Consider the following 23,520-nt stretch of genomic DNA (forward strand, 5'->3'; position numbering starts at 1 on the left):
TAAGAGATCCCTCTTGTTTGCTGCATAGCATTCCATGGTATAATAAAAGCATTTTAAAAATTAATACCACATTCCAAAATTGGCTTTCTAGAAGCTTATATTTGCAAAGCTGATGCAGTACTGTCCTGGGCATCTGGTAAAATCACATTGTTTATGGTTATGAGTTTTTTCTGCAATACCAACAAGTGTGGTAAAATGTGCTGACTACATGGCTTTTTAATTCCTTTTACTATAAAAAGCACTGATAAAGCAAAATTTGAAAAAAATATTTGCATTAAATGTATGTCCTTCCTTTGAAACATGTACTGTGTGCAGTTATACTATGCAAATATCAAACTCTTCCTGAGACACTCCTCTGTGCCCTTCATGTGTATTGGAGAAGAAATGAGAAACATAACGGGAAGAACAGTTGCCTGCCTGCAGATTTACTGAGAAATAAAAGTTTTGTTGGCTCAGTCTGTTTTTAAGAGTAGGAAAACCACATTCTAACTCTGTGAAATCTAAGCTATACCATAAACTAAACTACAAAGGAACAATTAACTGGAGTGCACTTAAACAAAACTTAGGTCTCTCTTTAAGGCACCGACTAGTCACAATAGCAGAAGCCTGTGCAGCTGGTGCAGGGGCTGGTGATGGTGAGGCAGCTGGAAGGACAGCTACGGTCTGACATTTAGGTTTGGAGACTTAGTAAATAAGCAGAGGGAGAAAGGAAAAGGTCTCTTAAAGGATATTTGAGAACTCACTAATGTAGTCACACACACACACACACACACACACACACACACCCCACTTCCATTTTGTTTCTGAAGATTTCAGAATCTGAGACCTATATCTTCTTTAAAGATTTAGCACAAGGCCCTACCCAGTTTGGCTCAGTGGACAGAGCATTGGCCTGTGGATGGATTTGATTCTGGTCAAGGGCATGAACCTCGGTTGCAGGCTCCTCCTCAGCCTGAGCCCTAGTCGGAGTGTGTGCAGGAGGCAGCCAATTGATGTGTTCCTCTCACATTGATATTTCTCTCTGCCTTTTCCCTCTATCTTCCACTCTCTCTAAAAATCAATGGAAAAATATCCTTGCGTGAGGATAAAAAACGAAACAAAACACACAAAAGATTTAACCTGAGGTTTTTGTTCTTACAGAAAGTATGTACATACATACTCATGGAAGGACACTGTCATCAGTGGGACCTCTCTAGAAATCTCCAACCTTTTCTTAAATCCCTTGAATCAACTGTTATCAAGCAACCCCTTCAGAGACTGTGGAATCTTAGAGGGAAGGCAGGGAAGGTTGGGTGGGAAGAGATCAACCAAAGAACTTGCATGAATATATGCATAACCCATGGACACAGATAATAGGGTGGTGAAGGTTGGGCTGGAGAGTGGGAGTGGGCTAGAAGATGTCAATGGAGGGAAAAGGGGGGCATATGTAACGCTTTGAAAAATAAAGATTAAAAAAAAAACCCTTCAGAGAGATGTCAAAAATAATGAATTCCAGAGAGAAAGTTTCTATCAAGTTGCTGGATCCAACAAATGCCAAGTTCCCCCTGCTAAGTTAAAAAGGAAAAGCCACTTCCCAAGGTTCATTGTCTTGGTCCAATGAGACTCAGTGTCACAAATGAAAAAGTTCAAACATGGATTTTTCTAATATACAAACAAAGCTCACCTGCCTATGGACAAAGAGTACAAACAGCTTACAACTAACTTCACTAAATGGGTAGGTTAATCACAAACCATGAAAGCTGACACAGGCTCTTCTGTGAGTGTTGTCAGTGCATTTTCAGAGCCATGCCTATTCTGTGGGGAGACCTACTGGAGACCAGCTCACCAGGCACTAGCTTTTACAGCAGTGGCAGCAATGCTATACTGTGTAATAACATGAACAGTGGTCTTAGAAGACTTGGAGCGTTTAACTGCCTGCTGTGCTCTTTACTTAATGTTTAATTTTGGCCAGGTTTGAGCATCACTTTCTTATTTGTAGGATGAATATAATATCACAAAAGAGGATTTGTTAGATTAATGTCTAAAGAATCCTTTGCAAACTATGAAAACAGTGTATTTTCATTAAATGGAGCTACTGCACATTCTGTCATTTTTGGGACTTGTTTTACCCCAAATTTCTGGCCAAAAATCCTTTTCTTTGACAGTGTAATCTTTAGTAGAGCATACGCTTGATCTGAAAACAATTTATGAATGCACAAGAGGCCCAGTGCACAGATTTGTGCACCGGCGGATTCCCTTGGCATGGCCTGTAGAGGAGCTGCTCCCACTCATCCCTGTCAGTTGAGCAGCGCTCCCACTGGGGGAGCGCATTGACCACCAGGGGGCAGCTCTCGTGTTGAGCGCCTGCCTCCTGGTGGTCAGTGCACATCATAGTGAACAGTCAAATGGTCATTTGGTCACTTAGGCTTTTATATATACTAGTGGCCCAGTGCGTGAAATTCATGCATGAAGGGGGGGTTCCCTCGGCCCAGCCTGCACCCTCTCCAATTGGGGAACTCTTGGGGGATGTCTGACTATAGGGATCGGGCCTAAACCGGCAGTCGGACATCTCTCTCGCAATCTAGGACCGCTGGCTCCTAACCGCTCACCTGCCTGCCTGCCTGTCTGATCGCATGTAACTGCCTCTGCCTGCCTGCATGATTGCCCCCAACTGCCCTCCCCTGCCGGCCTGATCTCGCCCCAACTGCCCTCCCCTGCTGGCCAATTTGGTTCTGATTGGTCGGTTTCTATGCCAGTCAGCATCTCTGGGCCTATCAACGTGGCCTGATCAGAGAGGCGAGGCTGTTCAGTAGCCTCCATGGAGGCCCGGAGAGAAACAGGTGCAGCTGCTGGCGAAGCCCGGGGAGAAAGAGAGAGGCAATGGCTGATTAACAGCTGCCATGGAGGCTGCGGATCATACCCTGCCTCTCTCCAGGCCTGATCCGCAGCCCGGTAAACAGTCAGTGCTGGGTCGCCACGGCAACCCAGCACTGACCTCAGGACTGACTTCTGGTGTTGGGTCCTCGGTTGGTCGTTATGGACCCTAGGTTTTTATATTTTAGGGTAGACTAGAGGCCTGGTGCATGAAATTTGTGCACAGTTGGGGTCCCTAGGCCTGGCTGGCAATCAAGGCCTATTGGAGCCTTCTCCTGATCAGGGCCAGGCCAGCTGGGGCCTGCCAGACGGCGGGGAGGGACCATAGGAGGTTGGCTAGCCGTGGGAGCGCACTGACCACTAGGGGGCAGCTCAACAGGAAAGTGGTCCTGTCCAGAGTTACTTCCTGCTGAGCCTCAATCTGTGTTCAGTTTTCTGATACTTCAATGTGCCTTTTAACTCCTCCCACTGCCTGATGGGCAGATGGGAAAAGTGCTGTCTGGTGAGGGTGAGTGTGCGCCTTGTTATACTGGATTTCCCAGTGAAGCACATAGAAAAATGTGGTTTGGGGCACTCTAAGATTTGTTCTTTTTCCTAGTTTTTTTTTTTTTTTTTTTCTTTTACAGAGAGGAAGGGAGAGAGATAGAGAGTTAGGAACATCGATGAGAGAGAAGCATCGATCAGCTGCCTCCTGCACACCTCCCACTGGGGATGTGCCCGCAACCCAGGCACACGCCCTTGACCGGAATCGAACCTGGGACCTTTCAGTCCGCAGGCCGACGCTCTATCCACTGAGCCAAACCGGTTCCGGCCCTAGTTTTTTTTTTAACTCGCATTATTGATCTCTTTTAGATTACTGACAAGTTAGTTATGTAGGAGTGGTTCATTTTCCTCCTGACTTTGCCCCACTATATCTGAAGGCAGAATTAGTCATCACTACTATGTAGAAGAAAGCAGATTAGTCCCTTTTGAAATCAACACTAATAAAAGAGAAAAATGGTAATTGGCGTACGACGATATCCTTTTCATTGGCTAATCAGGGCTATATGCAAATTAACTGCCAAGATTGGCAGTTAACTGCCAACTAAGATTGGCAGTTAACTGTCAACAAGATGGCGGTTAATTTGCATATGTAGGCACAATGCAGGGAGGCGAAAGGGAAAGCAGGAAGAAGCCCCCTGCCACTGACAGTGATCAGAAACCCAGGGGGGAGCTAAGAGCTGGGGGGCAGGGCAAAGGCGGCCCTGGGGCCACCTTTGCCCTGCCCCCCAGCCATGATTGGAGAATCAGGTGCCTTTTCCGCCCTGGCCAGTGATAGCAGGAAGTAGGGGTGGAGCCAGCGATGGGAGCTGGGCACGGTCGAAGCTGGCAGTCCCAGGAGCTAGGGGCCCCTTGCCTGGGCCTAAAGCAAAGCCCACGATCGCGGGGCCGCTGCAGCTGTGGGTCCCCGCTGCCCGGGCTGGACGCCTCGGCCAGAGGCGTCAGGCCTGGGCAAAGGGCCAATCCTGCGATTGGAGGGTGATGGGGGTCAACGCCTGAGGGCTCCCAGTATGTGAGAGGGGGCAGGCTGGGCTGAGGGACATCCCCCCCCCCCCCCAGTGCATGAATTTCGTGCACCGGGCCCCTAGTATGCCTATAATAAAACACAATCAGAAGAGGCATCCACTCTCAATCACCTTATGGTTTAAGGAGGACTCAACTATTCGTACTATGGAGCGCATGACAATTATTTACAATTAAGACTGCTTTTTAGTAGACTGTGAGGTGCTTCAGGGAGAGGTCTGTCCCTAGTCCTCTAGATAACCTCAGAGCCTAGCTAAAGGGGTACTGACCAAGTAGGTTGAATCTTGGTGCAATCAGTCCATCTTATTCTTCTTTATTCACATTTATTCCCAGGTTCTAAAGAGTAGACTGATTTTTTAAAATTGTGTAGATGGTAACTAGTGACCGATCTTTCTAATCTCAGGCATACCTTCACATGGCTCATGAATCCTCTGTTTTTGTGGCTTAATGGTAAAGAAAATGTTCCTCACTCATGCTTTAATGTATATAAGGGGATTTTGTAAGTTTTTGTCAGAACTTGGCAATGTATTAACATTCTTTTTTTAAAAAAATATATTTTATTGATTTTTACAGAGAGGAAGGGAGAGGGATAGAGAGTTAGAAACATTGATGAGAGAGAAACATCGATCAGCTGCCTCCTGCACACCTCCTACTGGGGAGGTGCCCGCAACCAAGGTACATGCCCTTGACCGGAATCGAACCTGGGACCCTTGAGTCAGCAGGCCAACACTCTATCCACTGAGCCAAACTGGTTAGGGCGTATTAACATTCTTGAGTTTTGGGCTGGTGAGTTAGTCTCAATAGGAGAAAAGACCCTTTTATAGCACACTTTTCACTTCTCATCTCTGCCTCAAAATTCTGAGAGGATGGAGCCCAGTACCGAGGACAGATGATTCCACAAAGTGCTCCCACATTGCACAGCCCTCAATCCTCAACTGCCGGTGGTCCACTAGTGTGTTACCCAAGGTAACCTGGCCCAGCCCCCACGCCATCAGCCTCTTCTGAGAAGAAGTGTCCTGGTTTTGGCTCTACTAGATTGTGGGGAAAAGATAATTTTTCCTTTTTTCAGTCAGAAGCAGATCAAAAGCAAAGTCTCAGGTTTCTATAATATTCAAATAGGACCACTGAGTTCTATGGAAGGCATGATTTATCTTTATAAATTTTGGGAAAGTATAGAGGCAAAATCTCTAGAAGACTAAAAGTTACTAAAATTTCAGACCAAAGAGCTAATTTTTAATGTCATGGCATAGTGATGAACATCTTACTGCTTTGCAAAATAATGTATTAAATACTACAAAGATGAAATCTACTAAAAGGATGTCCAAATACAAGCCAATGTCCCACTTCTTCCAAATGACATTTGGCACAGCCAAAACGTCCAGAGCAGGCTCTGGGACTGTGTGCCCTGCAAGTCACTGCAGGATCTTGAAAGCCTCCTAAGCTCTTCATCTACGTTAAGAATATGAAGCCAGCTTTACTTACTTCCTTAATGGACAGCCCCTCAATCTGGAGGAGGAAGGAACTATGTGGTTCTAGCAGTGCATTCCACTGACTTCTTGACATTTTGAGGCAGTGCCCGAGGCTCTCTGAGAGCAGCCAACAGTCCCATAAACTTCGGGAACTGGAGAATTTCTCAGAATTCCTTAAGCTTGGAGGCCCTTCCTGTGCCTTTGTAAGGGGTTCTGAGGCACACCCCAAGTCCAGCCCTATAATCAAGATGTGGAAACCACCTTGTCAGTGCTCCAAATACATGGAAATAATCATAATGCTATCTTAAATGCATACAGCACTTAATTTACAAAGTATCTCCATGAATATTATCTGTTAGTCCTCACAACTCTAGCATGAAGGTTGTAATCTTCTCAGTTTTACAGAAAAGGAAACATATAAAGCTTAGATGTGCAATGACTGACCCCCAACGTCTCCCTCACAGAGCCAGGATCAAATCCAGATAGAGGGGTCTGACCTAAATGCTTTCCTATATATTCATGATCTAAACTTCCCACTAGCTGTGCCTGAAGGATACTGGTTCTGTAGGGCTGCACAGCAGTGTGTCCAAGGGACTTGTATAAAACCTACCTGCTGACAAGCAAATAAGACAGGGCCAGTGGCTAACCCGAGCTTCAGATCAGCTGATGTTGGCTTGCCCATCTGCTCAGAACATGAGGTGAAGTCCAGTACATCATCTATTAGCTAGTGAAAGGACAAAAGGAATGTCATAAGCACCACCATCCCAACATCACGGCCATGCTTCCCACTGTACGAACAGGCCAGTCTTACAAAGCGGACCAACCTGAAAGGCTATTCCCACATTTTTTCCATATTGATAGGCAATCTCATGCACCACTGGGTCAGGGCATCCTAGGACAGAGACCTGGAAAAGAATAAGAATTCCGAGATAAGTGGCTGGCAGGCAGGAGCGAGGCAGCCAAACACGCATGGCAGGAGTCAGACTTCTGTTCCCTTAAGTAAGAGGCAGTGAGGCTCGATGGTGTACAACCGGGATATATTGCTATCAGGAGACCAAACACGTGCAAGTACAGCTGACCCTTGAACAATGTGGAGTTATGGGCGCTGACCCCCAGGCAGTAAAAAATCCACATATAAGTCTTGTTTTTTTTGTTGTTGTTCAATTAATACTTACCCGAGCATATTTTTTCTATTGATTTTTAGAGAGTGGAAGGGAGGGAGCAAAGGGAGAAGGGAAAAGAGAGAGAAACATCGATTGGTTGCCTCCTGCACACAACCCAACTGGGCTGGGCATTGAACCTGCAACCCAGGTATGTGCCCTTAACCAGGAATCATACCTGTGACCTTTTTGTTGCATGGCTCGACTATCTAACCACTGAACACACCGGACAGGTTTTAACTCCCCCAGAATTTACCTACTACTAGTCTACTGTTGACTGAAGCCTTAGAAATAAGTCAATTAATACATATTTTGCATGTTATGAATATTATATGTATTGTATTCTTACAATAAAGTTAGAGAAAAGTGTGAAGAAAATCATAAGGAAAATACAGTTAGAGCAGCGGTTCTCAGCCTGTGGGTTGCAACCCCTTTGGGGGCGAACGACCCTTTCACAGGGGTCGCCATAGGAAAACACCTATATAATTACATATTATTTTTGTGATTAATCACTATGCTTTAATTATGTTCAATTTGTAACAATGAAAATACATCCTGCATATCAGATATTTACATTACGATTCATAACAGTAGCAAAATTACAGTTATGAAGTAGCAACGAAAAGAATTTTATGGTTGGGGGTAACCACAACATGAGGAACTATATTAAAGGGTCATGGCTTTAGGAAGGTTCAGAACCACTGAGTTAGAGTATTTACTGGACAAAATCTGTATGTAAGTGAACTCGCACAGTCTAAACATACTGTGTTATTTAAGGGTCAACTATACCTGTGTTCTTTTTTTTTTTTTTTTTAATATATTTTATTTATTTATTTTTATTTCAGAGAGGAAGGGAGAGGGATAGAGAGTTAGAAACATCAATGAGAGAGAAACATCGATCAGCTGCTTCCTGCACACTCCCTACTGGGGATGTGCCCGCAACCAAGGTACATGCCCTTGACTGGAATCGAACCTGGGACCCTTGAGTCCACTGGCCGACGCTCTATCCACTGAGCCAAACCAGCTAGGGCTATACCTGTGTTCTTAATGAAAGGATTTTAGTCTCTGATAACTTCCTTAAATACTAAGAAAACTATCCTTTCTCTCCCTTTTTTCACAGGATAAACCCTCTTCCCCACTGCATAGGAAAAGCCAAGCTACACTAGACCAGTCTTGCTGGTTAATTTTGAAAGGCGAAATAAAGAGACTCCAATATGTGAAATTCTGGCTTCTAGCACTTGACAGTTGTCCCAATTGTTGGTTTTCTGTTATTTTTCTAGCCCTTATTTTAGGGATATGGCATCTAATATAATCATACACACAAAGATGCCATACATATTTCCCCATTTGTAGTCATTTTTTACAATAAGTTTTTAGTGATTCCACTTAGTTCTGAAATGTGTGTAATTGCCTAAAGCCTCATGCTTCAGACATAGATATTGTTCTTTCGTTATCAAAGGATCTTCCCTGGTCCTATGGTCTCCTCCATATTTGTTTGTTTTTCCAGTGGGGAGAAGTAAGACTTTTAGCTAAATCTTTCTTAAAACTCCAAAAAAACTAGCTGGCACTGGCCACCTGAGTGTAGTTCCTACTGCTCTGCTGAGCATGCTGAGCAGGCCGAGGCCCAGTTTTAGGGAACAAATACAGTAAAAACCAAAATGGGGGAAGGGGACAGGCATCTACTCTACCAGAGAGGGAGCATCTACATAGATCCCCCACAAGAAAGCCAGACAGAGCTCCCGGAAACAAAGGAAGTGCTGAAAGAGCCATATCGCATTGTGTGGACATACCACGGTTCCCTCAGCCACGCAGGCATTTAGGTTTCCAACAGTCCACAATTACAAATACTAGGGATATGGTCATTGACACCGGAGCGAGGTTAAAGGGCCTTCCCCACTGGTTAAGTTTGGGGCAACTGGGCACTAAAATAAATAAGAATAAAGGATTATAATCCAAATAATAAAATAAGAAACCAAGAGTCCATAGACAAAAATCTTCCTTAACATAGCCCTGGCCGGTTTTGCTCAGTAATTAGAACATGGGTCCATAGCTTTGATTCCAGGTCAAGAGCACATACCTGGGTTCAGGCTCGATCCCCAGCCTCTAAGTCAGGGTGCATGTGGGAGGCAACCAATCAGTATGTCTCACATTGATATTGTTGTTTTTTTCTCTCTTTCTCAGAATATTTGGAATATTTCTATCCATCTATTTCTACATATAGAAACTTTTATTCAGAGAGCCCACACTGATTTTGTTTTATTATTCTAATAGTGCTGGAATTTAGGAATAAATCCCATGAAAGTGGGTAGTTCTCTCCCTCTTCCCTACTCTCCACTCTCTCTAAAAAAAGAAAAAAAAAGAAAAAAGAAAAATCCATGGGAAAAATGTTCTCATGAACGATTAAAACAAACTTCCTTAGAATAAAATACCAACTCAATGTAAAATGTGATGTAGAGGGATAATGGAATTATTCATTTGGCAACCAGCATAGTAATAACTGTCTCAGGAAAGGATTATAAATAGATGCTAAAACCAGAGCCTGGGAGTTTTAACTTGAAAGTGAAGAAACCTGGCAGGCACCACCCTAATCAGGTGATCAAGTGAACCTCACTAGTAGTAAGATAAGAGCTGTTCCAGAACAAAAGAGACTACAGATGCACGAGAATTAAATGCAACATGAGAGCGTGGATTGGATCTTGGACCAGAAAAAAATTGTTTCCATTTGTTATAACAGTATTAGGACAATTGGCAAAATCTGAATAAGGTCTATCTGTAGATTAGATAATAATAACATAACCAAAAAACAGTATTCTATAAATAGACCCACATAAAGTTCTGTGGTGGCACTCTGTATCATTGAAAACTAAATAATAGAAAGACAGCTTATTGATTCCAGCCACAAGCACCCACATAAATTCAGAAAACTGAATGTAGGAATACCACATCCAGTTCTTGGTTCAAATCCCAGCTCAGCCACTGTCAGTCGGACTGAATAACACTGGATGGCAACCAGACCTCTCAGGTCTCATTCCCATCAGATTTTCTGGAGAACAAGTCATACCTTCACTGGAAAGCTACAGGATGTACTCGGCATGACTATGTATATAAATAAATAGCCAATCATTTAAGATTACTTCTACTTTCATATCAACCAGTGCCACAAAACAATCCTAGATAGCCGTCTCTTAGATTTTATTAATATTTCCACTAAAATACTGTGAGTGGTTAAAAACAGGGTGAAGTAATGGTGTCCTTAGTAGAATGAATTATAAGCTGCTAAATTTCCTTCAAGTTCTATAACATCATGGAATTCCATTAGTTCTCAATAATCCTGATGTTTAAATTCTCTTTATCCCCTCCTTTTGGCATCTGTAATTTGCTTTGCATGCATTCTTCTGGAGTCCACATATAAAAATAGCAATTTTGAAAACACCACCTTTGGAATATATCTACCCATATACACTTACATATGGAAACTTTTATCCAGGGAGCCCACACTGATTTTGCTTTGTTATTCTAATAGGCTGCAATTTAGGAATACATCCCATGGAAGTGGGTAGTTCTGGGATGATGCCAGCATGCCCCCTAGTGGACAGAATAACACATTTCATATTTAATAGGGTGAGCCATGTTAACATTCGCATCCACTGTTCACTTGCTAATCTGAAGAACAAGGTGCTCTTTATAAACCAATACATGTGCTATGATGTCTTGGCTTCCTAAGCAGAGGTCTGTGACCACAATTGAGCCTTTCTGGGATGAGTCGGGCCCGTCTCCTTGGCTCCCTCATAGGATTCAATCACTGAGGGCATTCGTTACTGGGCTGGCTCCACATGGTGCTGCTGCCATGTGCCTGTGGGATGTCCGCTTTGTGTGGACAATGATTCTCAGTGTTTCTAGCTCCAACAGTCCCTCTACCTGCTAGTGCCACTTAACTGCAGGCTCAAGTTGCTGAAACCATCAGCAAGCTTCACTGAACACACCAGGAGCCTTGTAAGGATGGATCTTGATCTTCACAGAAAATTTGGTGATCAAGGGTATGATCAATTAATGGAACAGCGTTATGGCACCCTTTTAAATAGGTCATTCTTTTAGTTGGCATTTGTGTCTGTCATTTTTTCATCAATCTCTCTTTTTTAATCCTTACAGAGGATATTTTTCCCATTGATTTTTTTTAGAGAGTGGAGAGGAGGAAAGAGGGGGTGGGGGGGGGAGAGGAGAGAAACATTGATGCAAGAGAGACACAGCCAATGATTGCCTCCCACATGCATCCCGACCAGGGCCCGGGATCAAGCCTGCAACGAGGTATATGCCCTGGACCAGGAATCGAATCCAAGACCCTTTGGTCCATGGGCCAATGCTCTAACCACTGAGCAAACAGGCCAGGGCACATCTGTCTCTTTTTTTAAAAAAAACTTTCAATTTCTTGGGAATAAAAATAGCCCCTTTAATAAAGACAAAAGTGGCTGAAATCATGGCCAGCATGTTCTACATAATTTACATTCCTTTGGGTTTCAATTAGGTCTTTTTTAGGATGAAAATGTTGTCCTTGTTCTTTTCTGGCTCACAATTATCCATTTCTTGACACTTTTCAAAACAGAGACACTGCTGGCAGGGAACTTTCTTACCCAAGAAGCTTGAGGAAAAGCTCTTTAACTGTAATTATGTTAAGAGTCTATCATGCCGAAACCGGTTTGGCTCAGTGGATAGAGCGTTGGCCTGCGGACTGAAGGGTCCCGGGTTCGATTCCGGTCAAGGGCATGTACCTGGGTTGCGAGCATATCCCCAGTAGGAGATGTGCAGGAGGCAGCTGATCGATGTTTCTAGCTCTCTATCTTTCTCCCTTCCTCTCTGTAAAAAATCAATAAAATATATTTTAAAAAAAAAAAAAAAAAAAAAAAAAAGAGTCTATCATGACAGCAATTGACATTTGCCGCTTACTAGTTTTCTTTCTTGTTGCTTTAATTACAAGGGACTATTACTTGCCCAGGATTCATCTCTATTACATCTGTTAGGCTGGGACATATAACAGGGATAATTCTATGGCGAGAACTCTCATTTTTTATGGGCTAGCACTGGACACCACACGTTTTTTAGTCTATAGATTAAGGACAATGCTAACTGAGCTTTTAAAAAGAAAACTACGTGGACAGTGGAGGGAAGACCAGGGAGAATGCTAACTAAAGAAAATGTTATGGCTCACAGTTTATATTCTGAGGAAAAATGGCTTGTTTATATTTCACATAAATATAATGGGAGAATCTACTACTCATAAAAAAAACACAAAACACTAAAACAATCTAGTACTATAGTTAGACTTTTTTTCCGGGGTAACACAGCACTTCATAACTTTGTAAAGGTACACTATGGGACAGCAATCATGAAAAGAATTACTCATAGGCTGTCCAAAAGATAACATAGTTTGGAAACTAGATTTAGTGACTAAAGCATATGAATAGCCTGGCCCTTTGCAATCTGAAATTACCTAACAAGCTGCAGCTGGGTCAGAGAGACCCAGAACTTACAAGAGGAGGCCCAAGGCCCCAAAGCAGCTTGCATTGCTTCACAGCTGGGCCTCATCTGGGCACCTCCAAACCCCAAACAAAGAAGAGGAATCTGCAGATCTCTCCAGAGCTCCTGCTGGGTAGCCTCAGGCAGAGGCTATATTAGCACCTCCTCAGAGATCCAAGAGCCAGTGTACCCACTGGTCAGAGTGGGACCATCCAGATTACAACTCCTCAGATCCACAAGGGACACACTCAGGGGACAGACTCAGTGAGCACCAAAGCACCACTGAAGCAAGTCTTGCCCCAGAAGGGTGTCTTCAGCACAGAAGTTCTCCCACCATAGACACGGCTGATTCTCACAGCCAATTGGCCTGGAGGTCAATTCCTCCCAGTGATACCTACAACAATCAAGGCTTAACTACAACAAGACTGTGAACACAGCCCACAAAGGGGTGCACCAAGAGTGTCCACCTCAGGTAATTGGGGAGGCTGAGCCACTGGGCCCTATAGGACACCTAGCACAGAAAGCCACTCTGTCAACACAGGGAAGCAGCCAAAATGCGGAGACAAAGAAACAGGTCACAAATGACAGAAATGGAGGAAAGCAAACTACTGGTTATAGAGTTCAAAACCATGGTTATAAGGTTTTTCAAGAATTTTCTAGAAACCACCGATAAATTTAGTGAGATCCTCAAGAAATCTAGTGAGACCCTCGAGGATATGAAAAAGGACCAACTAGAAATTAAGCATACACTGACTGAAATAAAGAATATTATACAGAGCCCAAACCGGTTTGGCTCAGTGGATGGAGCGTCGGCCTTCGAACTGAAAGGTCCCAGGTTCGATTCATGTCAAGGGCATGTACCGTGGTTGCGGGCACATCCTCAATGGGGGGTGTTGCAGGAGGCAGCTGATCGATGTTTCTCTCTCTTCGATGTTTCTGACTCTCTGTCCCTCTCCCTTCCTCTCTGTAAAAAATCAATAAAATATATTTTAAAAAAGAAAGAAAGAAAGGGACGGCCCCAAACAGGTTGAAACGGCCCCGGTGAGGTTGGGACGACTCCGGTGAGGTAGGGACAGCCCCGGGGAAGTTGGGACGGCCCCAGTGAGGTCGAAACGGCCCCGGTGAGGTTGGGACAGCCCTGGTGAGGTCGAAACGGTCCTGGTGAGGTTGAAACGGCCCCAGTGAAGCTGAAACGGCCCTGGTGAGGTTGGGACGGCCCCGGTGAGGTTGAAACGGATAATAAAGACCAATATAAACTGATGAACAAAAATAGATTCAGAGGCAGAACAGCATTGAACAGACTGTCAAACTACAGTGGGAAGCCTGGGGAGGGTTTGTGTGTGTGTGTCGGGGGGCGTTAAGAGATCAACCGAAGGACTTATATGCATGCATATAAGAATAACCAATGGACACAAGACACTGGGGGGTAGGGGAAGCTGGAGGAATGTCAAGGGGAGAAAAAAAGGAGACATATGTAATACTTTGTAATACTTTAAGAAATAAAAATTATTTAAATAAAAATAAAATACAATTAAATAAAGTAACCACACACAAAAAAATATTATACAGAGATCCAACAGCAGGCTAGAGAATCACAAGAATCAAGTCAAAGATTTGAAATGCGAAGAAGCAAAAAACACCCAACTGGAAAAACAAAAAGAAAAAAGAATCCAAAAATATGAAGATAGTGTAAAGAGCCTCTGGGACAACTTAAAACATACCAACATCCGAATTATCGGGGTGCCAGAAGAAGAGAGAGAGCAAGATACTGAAAGCCTATTTGAAGAAATAATGACAGAAAACTTCCCCTACCTGGTGAAAGAAATAGACTTACAAGTCCAGGAATCGCAGAGAACCCCAAACAAAAGGAATCCAAAGAGGACCACACCAAGACACATCATAATTAAAATGCCAAGAGCAAAAGTCAGAGAATCTTAAAAGCAGCAAGAGAAAAACAGTTAGGTATCTACAAGGGAGTACCCATACGACTGTCAGCTGATTTCTCAACAGAAACTTTGCAGGCCAGAAGGGAGTGGCAAGAAATATTCAAAGTGATGAATACCAAGAACCTACAACCAAGATTATTTTACCCAGCAAAGCTATCATTCAGAATTGAATGTCCGATAAAGCTTCACAGATAAGAAAAAGTTAAAGGAGTTCATCACCACCAAACCAGTATTATATGAAATGCTGAAAGGTATTCTTTAAGAAAAGGAAGAAGAAGAAAAAGGTAAAGATAAAAATTATGAATAACAAATACATATCTATCAACAAGTGAATCTAAAAATCAAGTGAATAAACAATCTGATGAACAGAATAAAATGGTGAATATAATAGAATCAGGGGCATAGAAAGGGAGCGGACTGATAATTCTCGCGGGGAAAGGGGTGTGGGGGGGTGCGGGAAGAGACTGGAAAAAAATCGTACACCTATGGATGAGGTCAGTGGGGGGCAGGTAAGGGCAGAGGGTGGGGTGGGAACTGGGTGGAGGGGAGCTTTGGCGGGAAAAAAGAGGAGCAACTGTAATAATCTGAACAATAAAGATTTAATTTAAAAAATATATATAAAAATAAAAAAAAATTTTTTTTAAAAAGTGAATGTCTGCATAGCAAAAGAAGACAAATATGAAAACCGCAGCAGAAGTTCTCCACTGTTTGGGGTTAATTCTTTTTTCAATGACCTCTTGGGGTTTGTGGTACTATTTTAAGGTTCTCCAGTGAATTTTTTTCTAAGAGAATTAGCTCCTAAGAAAGAGGTATGAGGCTTTTTTTTTTTTTTTTTTAACTTGAAAAAAGACAGAACGTACATACTGCTTTACAACTGTTGGCTATCAGACTTGCAGTCTTCTTGAAGGTCTTTTCAAGGTAGTGTGCAAATCTTTCATTCTCATTCTCTTTTGACCCTAGCTGAAGAAATTCACCTAAAAAGAAGGAAAGGGGTAATTTGAGACATGGTTTTATTGCCCAGTTACATACTAAGCAAGAATAAAAAATAAAAAAATAAAAGTCAGAATTAACCTACCACGCACCAGATCTTCAATAACTTGGGTTAAAATAGATATAACAGTTGTATTTCCAATTCGTGCCAGAGCTATAGATGCTGCAGAAAGAATTAAATCTCCAGCAAGAACAGCCTAGAAAAGAAAAAACCTTTCAGAGAAAAGTGTCAGAGCAAGGGTGCCAACAATGAAGCTGACTTTTCACAAGATACAAACAGAATGAGAGGAAGGGATCATCTTAGATGTAAGTTTTCCCCTTCCTCTTGCTCAACGGATTTTGTGAAAACAGTTCCAGGTTTGGGACATTGTTTGGACTGGATTGGCTCTCAGAGCTTACCCAGTCTAGCTCTCCACTTCTGAGCTGAAGAAATGATGCCGGGACATGGCAAGGATCTTACCCTCCAGCTTCATCCCCTGGCCCCTCCAAGAGCAGCTGCTTTCAGTTTAGTTATGCTGGACCACTCGCTCAAACCACCTTGTTGTGCCTTTGCATTTACTGCTTCTTCTGCCCCCAAGTCCTTCCCCTTCTTCATCCAGCACTCATCTGTGTAATTAGCTCAGATGGCACCTCCAGGAGTCTACTCAGATCCCACTCAGCCTGATCAGATGTCTCTGTTCTGAGGGAGCAGAGCACCCCTTGCACAATGCATACGGTGCACTTTTCCTCAATCGGTGATTCCCTATTTACTAAACTGCTTGAGGGTCCAGACTGATAATTATCCTAGCTAGGACTTAGCCTACCCCAACGCAGGCACAATACAAAACACACTTTTCTCAATGAAAACTAAACTAAGGCACCTGGGCTCCAAGTTCAATACTCTCTGCACTATATTACACTGCCCCTCATTTCAACACAAAATAGTTTTTTCACTGAATATTAGATAATATTATTCCAATTTTCTTTAATTGTGAGATGCCCATACAATATATGCAACTAACCATAAATTAGACATAATTGAATTATATGCTGTAATCAAATACAGTAACTTTCATACCAAAAGATATGCCTAAGTGTTATGTTATAGAGTAACTAGTTATAAATGCTAGAGTTCATAGAAATTTTAATTTATAGAATTTTCAACAAACCACATTTTAAGGTTTTATTGTCTACTGCTTCTCTAGTATCTAAAATTAATGATGTTCACTATGTTTATCAATGAATTGTCCTTTTATATAACATATCTTGATATAACTATACATGTATGAAGCCATTTTATAATTATGATATATACGTGCACATATAGATCCGTTCACCTATACTATCATTAGCAGATCTCTAAGCTTTTACCTCTTTCCTCTGGCCCTAGGGTTCCTGGAAGCAAAAGTTCTAGCATATGGAACTGAAGCTGCTAGATGGGGCTCCCTGGGGTGAGGGGTTAAAGGAAGGCATGTCTGGGAACTCAGGCAGGGAAATGGAGGCTCATAGAGGTGGCACTGTGTGACTTTTTAAATTTTATTTTATCACGATCATAGTAGTGTGGACTGAGGGACAGAAAAGGGGAGATTGGCAGGTGGCTTTGTGAAGGGCAGACCAGTCTCACAGCTCAAGGGAACCACCTTCCTTCACCCACACTCAGAAAGAGGCCCCCAACAATGGAGGCTGTTATAGAGGGGACTGGTCAAGGAGAAGACCTTCATTTGTTCTCTTAATCTTTTTCCCTGACCAAGAGCCCAAATTAGGCTTTAAGAATAGGCCCTGAACACTAACACCTGACCACCGGGACACATCACAGAGTTACCCACAACCCTTTCAAAACAAAACTCGACCCTCTCTTTACCAATGTTCTGATGAATGGAATTCGGCCAATTAGACATAAAACCTTTAATCTACAATTTAAAATAAAAACCTCACAGCCCTAGCCAGTTTGGCTCAGTGGATAGAGAGTCTGACTGCGGACTCAAGGGTCCCAGGTTCTGATAAAAAACAAAACAAAACAAAAAGATAAGACATGAATACTATTCTGAAAGTTGGTAGACCACATTTGAAGAAGCGTAATTTTTTAATGAGACAAAAATGAAAAATAAATGTAATCCAAAGAACATTAAAAAACAAAAAACTGTACCTTCTTTTCACCCCAGATCTTATTAACTGTGTGCTTTCCTCTCCGAGAACTGGCATCGTCAATGACATCGTCGTGAACGAGACTAGCAGTGTGGATCATCTCTGCAATTAAGGCTATGGAGCGCTGGCTGGCTTGCACATCTCTAGTTAACAGAAAGTAATGCTTTTTAACAGATACCGCCAATAACCTTCTCAGCATTCATCTTGTGAACACTGGACATCAAATCTAGGACAAAGAATTTTATTTCTCTAAGAGAAACTGTAGAAAACTTTTGGCTTTCCTACAGAGACATTTCTATTACTTGGAGAATATCTGTTTTACGCCAAGATTATGTTTTACTAGAGGCCCGGTGCACGAAATCCATGCATGGGTAAGGTCCCTAGGCCTGGCCGGCAATCAGGATCCATCAGGACCTTCCACGAGCTGGCCAGGGACTCCCTTCCCCGGCTGCCAGCTGGGGCCTTCCTTTGTTCTGAATGCCCCCTGGTGGTCAGTGCATGTCATCGTGAGCAATAGAACTCCCGGTTGAACTCCCATGTGAACACTTTGCATATTAGGCTTTTATATATATACTAAAGGCCCGGTGCACAAAAATTTGTGCACTCGGGGGGGAGAAGGGGGTCCCTCAGCCCGGCCTGTGCCCTCTCGCAGTCTGGGACCCCTTGGGAGATAACGACCTGCTGGCTTAGGCCCGCTCCCGGGTGGCAGAGGGCAGGCCCAATCCCTAGGTGCAGCCCCTGGTTGGGCTCAGAGCAGGGCCGATTGGGGAGTTGGGGCACCGCCCCGTCATGCACAGAGCAGGGCGGATCGGGAGGTTGCGATGCCACCCTCAGTCACGCTCAGGGTAGGGCCTATTGGGGGGTTGGGGCACCTCCCCCTGTCACACTCAAGGCAGGGTCGATGGGCCGGTTGCGGTGCCACCCTCTGTCACGCACAGAGCAGGGCCAATCAGGGGGTTGGGGAGCTCCCCCCTGTCACTCACAGAGCAGGTCCCATCAGGGGGTTGGGGCTCCGTACCCTGTCATGCACAGAGCAGGGTCAATCAGGGGGTTGGGGAGCTCCCCCCTGTCATGCACAGAGCAAGGCCGATCAGGGGGTTGGGGAGCTCCCCCCCTTGTCACTCACAGAGTAGGGCCGATAGGAGTTGGGGCACCGCCCCCTGTCACACTCAGGGCAGGGCCGATGGGGAGGTTATGGCTCTACCCCGTCACACACAGAGCAGGGCCCGTGAGGGGGCGGGGGGTTGGGGCGCCGGACCCTGTCACACTCAGGGCAGGGCTGATGGGGAGGTTGTGGCTCCACCCCGTCACACACAGAGCAGGGCCCATGGGGGCGTTGGGGTGCCGCACCCTGTCACACAGAGCAGGGCCGATCAGGGGGTTGGGGAGCTCCCCCCTGTCATACACAGAGTAGGGCCGATAGGGGAGGTGGGGCACCGCCCCCTGTCACACACAGAGCAGGACGGATCAGGGGGTTGGGGCGCTGCCCCCTGTCATCCACAGAGCAGGGCCGATCAGGGGGTTGGGGCACTCCCCCCTGTCACACTCAGGGCAGGGCCGATGGGGAGGTTGCGGCTCCACCCCGTCACACACAGAGCAGGGCCCATGGGGGGGTTGGAGCGCCGCACCCTGTCACACACAGAGCAGGGGCGATCAGGGGGTCGGGGAGCTCCCCCCTATCAGGCACAGAGCAGGGCCAATCAAGTGGTTGGGGTGCCTTCCCGTCACAAACAGAGCAGGGCGGATAGGGAGGTTGTGGCCCCGGCCCCTGTCACACACAGAGCTGCAGGGCGATCAGGGGGTTTGGGCGCTGCCCCCTGTCACACTGCTCCAGGGGCCAGGAGGCCTCGCGGCTCTGCTGATCCGTGCTGGGAGGCCTCGCGGCTCCGCTTGACACAGGGGCAGTGAGGCCTCGCTGATCCGCTGATCCCGGTGCTGGGAGGCCTCGCGGCTCCACTGATCCCAGTGCTGGGAGGCCTCGCTGCTCCACTGATCCCAGTGCTGGGAGGCTCCGCTGATCCTGGTGCCAGGAGGCCTCGTGGCTCCGCTGATCCCAGTACCGAGAGGCCTCGCAGCTCAGTTGATCCCGGGGCATGAGGCATCGCGGCTCCGCTGATCCCAGTGCTGGGAGGCATATTACCCTTTTACTATATAGGACAGAGGCCTGGTGCACGGGTGGGGGCCGGCTGGTTTGCCCTGAAGGGTGTTCTGGATCAGGGTGGTGGTCCCGCTTGGGCGCCTGGCCAGCCTGGATGAGGGGATGATGACTGTTTGCAGCTGGACACACCCCCTTTCGGGTGGGGCTCCCCACTGGGGTGCCTGGCCAGCCTGGGTGAGGGGATGATGGCTGTTTGCAGCTGGACACACCCCCTTCGGGTGCGGGGTCCCCACTGGGGTCCCTGGCCAGTCTGGGTGAGGGGCTGAGGGCTGTTTTCAGGCTGGCGGGTGACTGAAGCTCCCAACCACACCTTTTTTTTCTTTTTTTTTATTCTGGGATTTATTTACCTTCTATGGCTGTCACTGGAGCTGAGAGCCAGCTTTAGCTCTGAGGCTCAGCTCCAGCTCTGAGACCTCGGCTGCTGAAAGCAGGAATCTGGGTTTGTTTGGCTTCTATAATTGAAACACTGCTGCAACTCCAGTTCGGCCGGCTGGCTGAAAGCATGGGGTTTGTTTAGCTTCTATAATTGCAATGTAGTTGCTTAGACTGCAGCTCAGAGGCTGGCAGCGGCAGGCGGGGAACCTTGGCTTCCTCCGTCACTGGAGCAAGCAAGCCTCCTCTTCACTTCAGCTGCTTGACTGCCGGCCCGCCATCTTGGTTGGCATTTAATTTGCATATCGCCCTGATCAGCCAATGGGAAGCGTGTTGGAGGTATGGTTAATTACCATGTTTGTCTATTACTAGATAGGATATAGATGGACACTGCATTAAGAAGTAGAATTCGTACGATTAACAAAAAGAGGATAAACATCGCAGAAATCTTGCCATCAGGCTGAAGAATCATCTGTCTGTCTTATATTGTGGTCTTGGTCAGCTGATCAAGTTTACAATTAGGTTACAATTAAATTTCAGAGGTGGAGCGGGGAGATAGGTGAGAAGAGTTCTAAAAGAGTGTATTAGAGAACCAACAGTCAAGATGTTCAAAGCTTTTAATACTGTCTTAAGTGCTTAGTAAGACCATCAATAACCAAAATAGAAGTTTTGTAAAAATGTTCTTACAATTTATATTTAAACTTTACATTAGAAATTTCTACTTTTGTTTCCCACATTTAACACAAAATACAAGATAAATACTCTCAAGAAGATACACAGATGTTGAGTTTTATAGTTAAAAGGGACTGCACCCCTGTTTCTTTTTAATCATCATTATCACCATCACCATCTATGAGAATTTTTAAAACCTGAATTTAAAGAAAATCAGACTGGGGAAATAGTCAACTGAATTTTCAGAACCTAAAACATATGCCTGACTTAAGGACATGTTTACCAAATGTTTCACTTATCGCAATAGCTTACTTTTCAAATATTATCAAGTTATCTCTTAGGGGAGAGAAAAGTGAGAGGGATACTAAAATATGACTTTTTCTTGAAAAACCTAATCTTGAACATCTGTAAAAGATAGTGCTCATTCTGATTCCTCAAACCTGGCAGAAAAACAATGAAAAATGAAATGTACTTACATTAAAGATGCTGGAATTTAACTACAGATACTAAATCATCAAGAGGATATCTCTTGATTTTGCTTTAAATACAATTTTATAATGTGATATCTCACTGGCTCCTCTGACCTAAGATTTTAGAACTAAACCTCAGAACCTGCCTTTAGCCCTGAAATCCATTGTAAACTGCTGCTGATTATCTACACTAATAAAAGACAAACATGCAAATTGACTGTACTGTCACTATGCCATAAGCCACACCCACCAGCCAATCAGAGTGACTATATGCAAATCAACCCAACCAAGATGGCGGCCGGCAGCCACGGAGCTGGAGCAAGCAGGAGGCTTGATTGCCCCAATGATGGAGGAAGCCAAGCTTCCCAAATGCCGTGGCGGGCTCTGAGCTCCACTCAAAGCAACAAAGTTTCAATTATAGAAGGTAAATAAACCACAGGTACCTGCTTTAAGCTGGCATTGGCAATGGAACTGGAACAAGCAGGAGGCTTGCGTTGCCCCTGGCGATGGAGGAAGCCAAGCTTCCCTCCCGCCCGCCCTGGCCAGCCCTGAGCTCCTCTCAAGGCTACAAAGTTTCAATTATAGAAGGTAAATAAATCCCAGAATTAAAAAAGAAAAAAGGAAAGGCTGCGAGCTTCCGTCGCCGGGGGGCTTGGCCAGCCTGCAAACAGCCATCAGCCCCTCACCCAGGCTGGCCTGGCACCCCAGTGGGGACCCCCACCCTGAAGGGGGTGTGACCAGCTGCAAACAGCCATCAGCCCATCACCAAGGCTAGCCAGGCACCCCAGTGGGGACCTCCACCCTGAAGGGGGTGTGGACAGTCTTAAAACACCCATCAGCCCCTCACCCAGGCTGGCCAGGCACCCCAGCGGGACCCTCACCCTGATATGGGACACCCTTCAGGGCAAACCAGCTGGCCCCAACCCATGCACCAGGCCTCTATCCTATATAATAAAAGGGTAATATGCAAACTGACCCTAAGAGCAGAACGACTGGGAATGACTGGTCACTATGACACACACTGATCACCAGGGGGCAGATGCTCAATGCAGGAGCTGCCCCCTGGTGGTCAGTGCGCTCCCACAGGGGGAGCTCTGCTCAGCCACAAGCCAGGCTGACAACTGCCAGTACAGCGGTGGTGGTAGGAGCCTCTCCCGCCTCCTCAGCAGCACTAAGGATGTCCGACTGCAGCTTAGGCGTGCTCCCCGTTGCAAGTGGACATCCTCAGAGGGCTCCTGGGCTACCAGAGGTATGTCTGATTGCCAGCTTAGGCTCAATCCCCCGGGGAGTGGGCCTAAGCCAGCAGGTGGTCATCCCTCGAGGGGTCCCAGACCGCGAGAGGGCACAGGCCGGTCTGAGGGACCCCCTACCCCCGAGTGCACAAATTATTGTGCACCGGGCCTCTAGTTTATTAATATGTCACAATCAGAACAGTTCCAAATATTCCAGATCACAACACATTCTTTCAAGAGGGAAAAAGTAAAGCAACAGAGGGCAGGGACAAGTCATCCTGTAAAACCACTTTCTTAAAATACGAACATGGAGGTTCAGATGGCTCCTACGAGTTGTTCTGAATCCCGCAGTGAGACATTCACAGAGGCCACAGTAGGAAGCTTGGATCTTATGGATTCTTCAGGTAAATTTATTGAGCCCTATCTTATTTGAGTTTAATGCATAGAAAATATATAGACTTTTACAGTTGTTTTTTTAATATAAAAAAATACAAAAGGCTAGATTTTAGAATATTTTCTCAGCTGGATTTCTAATACAATATACACTTCCTACTGGTTAGTAGTGGAACTACCTCAAAAAAACTATTAAGGCCTCTCTCTAGTCTTTCTCATGCATTCATGAGTCAGGTACCACTTTCATTCCCATAAACCACGCCAGCAGACAGGGGTTCCTCCTGGGAACCTGCACTACAATGGCAGTGCTCACTGACACTATAGTTTTTGTGAAGATATTAAAACAATAAAGATTTTGCCAAAACCGGTTTGGCTCACTGGATAGAGCGTCGGCCTGCGGACTGAAAGGTCCCAGGTTTGATCCCGGTCAAGGGCAGTGTACCGGGGTTGTGGGCACATCCCCAGTAGGAGATGTGCAGGAGGCAGCTGATTGATGTTTCTCTTTCATCGATGTTTCTAACTCTCTATCTCTCTCCCTTCCTCTCTGTAAAAAATCAATAAAAAATATATTTTAATAAATAAAAAAAAAACAATAAAGATTTCTTAA

At 45.1% G+C, this 23,520-nt stretch overlaps 1 protein-coding gene across 5 annotated transcripts in view; it reads right to left on the reverse strand.

Moving 5' to 3' along the window:
• The window catches only part of PDSS1 (decaprenyl diphosphate synthase subunit 1), a 52,170-nt gene that overhangs the window by 5,865 nt on the left and 22,785 nt on the right, over positions 1-23,520 (reverse strand). For 3 of the 5 annotated variants that reach the window (XM_059661342.1, XM_059661325.1, XM_059661315.1), the window contains exons 5-9: positions 17,618-17,759; positions 15,578-15,689; positions 15,367-15,476; positions 6,710-6,790; positions 6,496-6,609 (exon numbers count right to left, since the gene is read on the reverse strand). In XM_059661342.1, the coding sequence (XP_059517325.1) occupies positions 6,496-6,609; positions 6,710-6,790; positions 15,367-15,476; positions 15,578-15,689; positions 17,618-17,759 (559 nt within the window). The remainder of the gene's footprint in view (positions 1-6,495; positions 6,610-6,709; positions 6,791-15,366; positions 15,477-15,577; positions 15,690-17,617; positions 17,760-23,520) is intronic. The other 2 variants (XM_059661333.1, XM_059661351.1) reach the window with 2 other exon arrangements.

The sequence above is a fragment of the Myotis daubentonii genome, chromosome 1 (genome assembly GCF_963259705.1).
Source record: "Myotis daubentonii chromosome 1, mMyoDau2.1, whole genome shotgun sequence".
Classification (NCBI taxonomy): Eukaryota; Metazoa; Chordata; class Mammalia; order Chiroptera; family Vespertilionidae; genus Myotis; species Myotis daubentonii.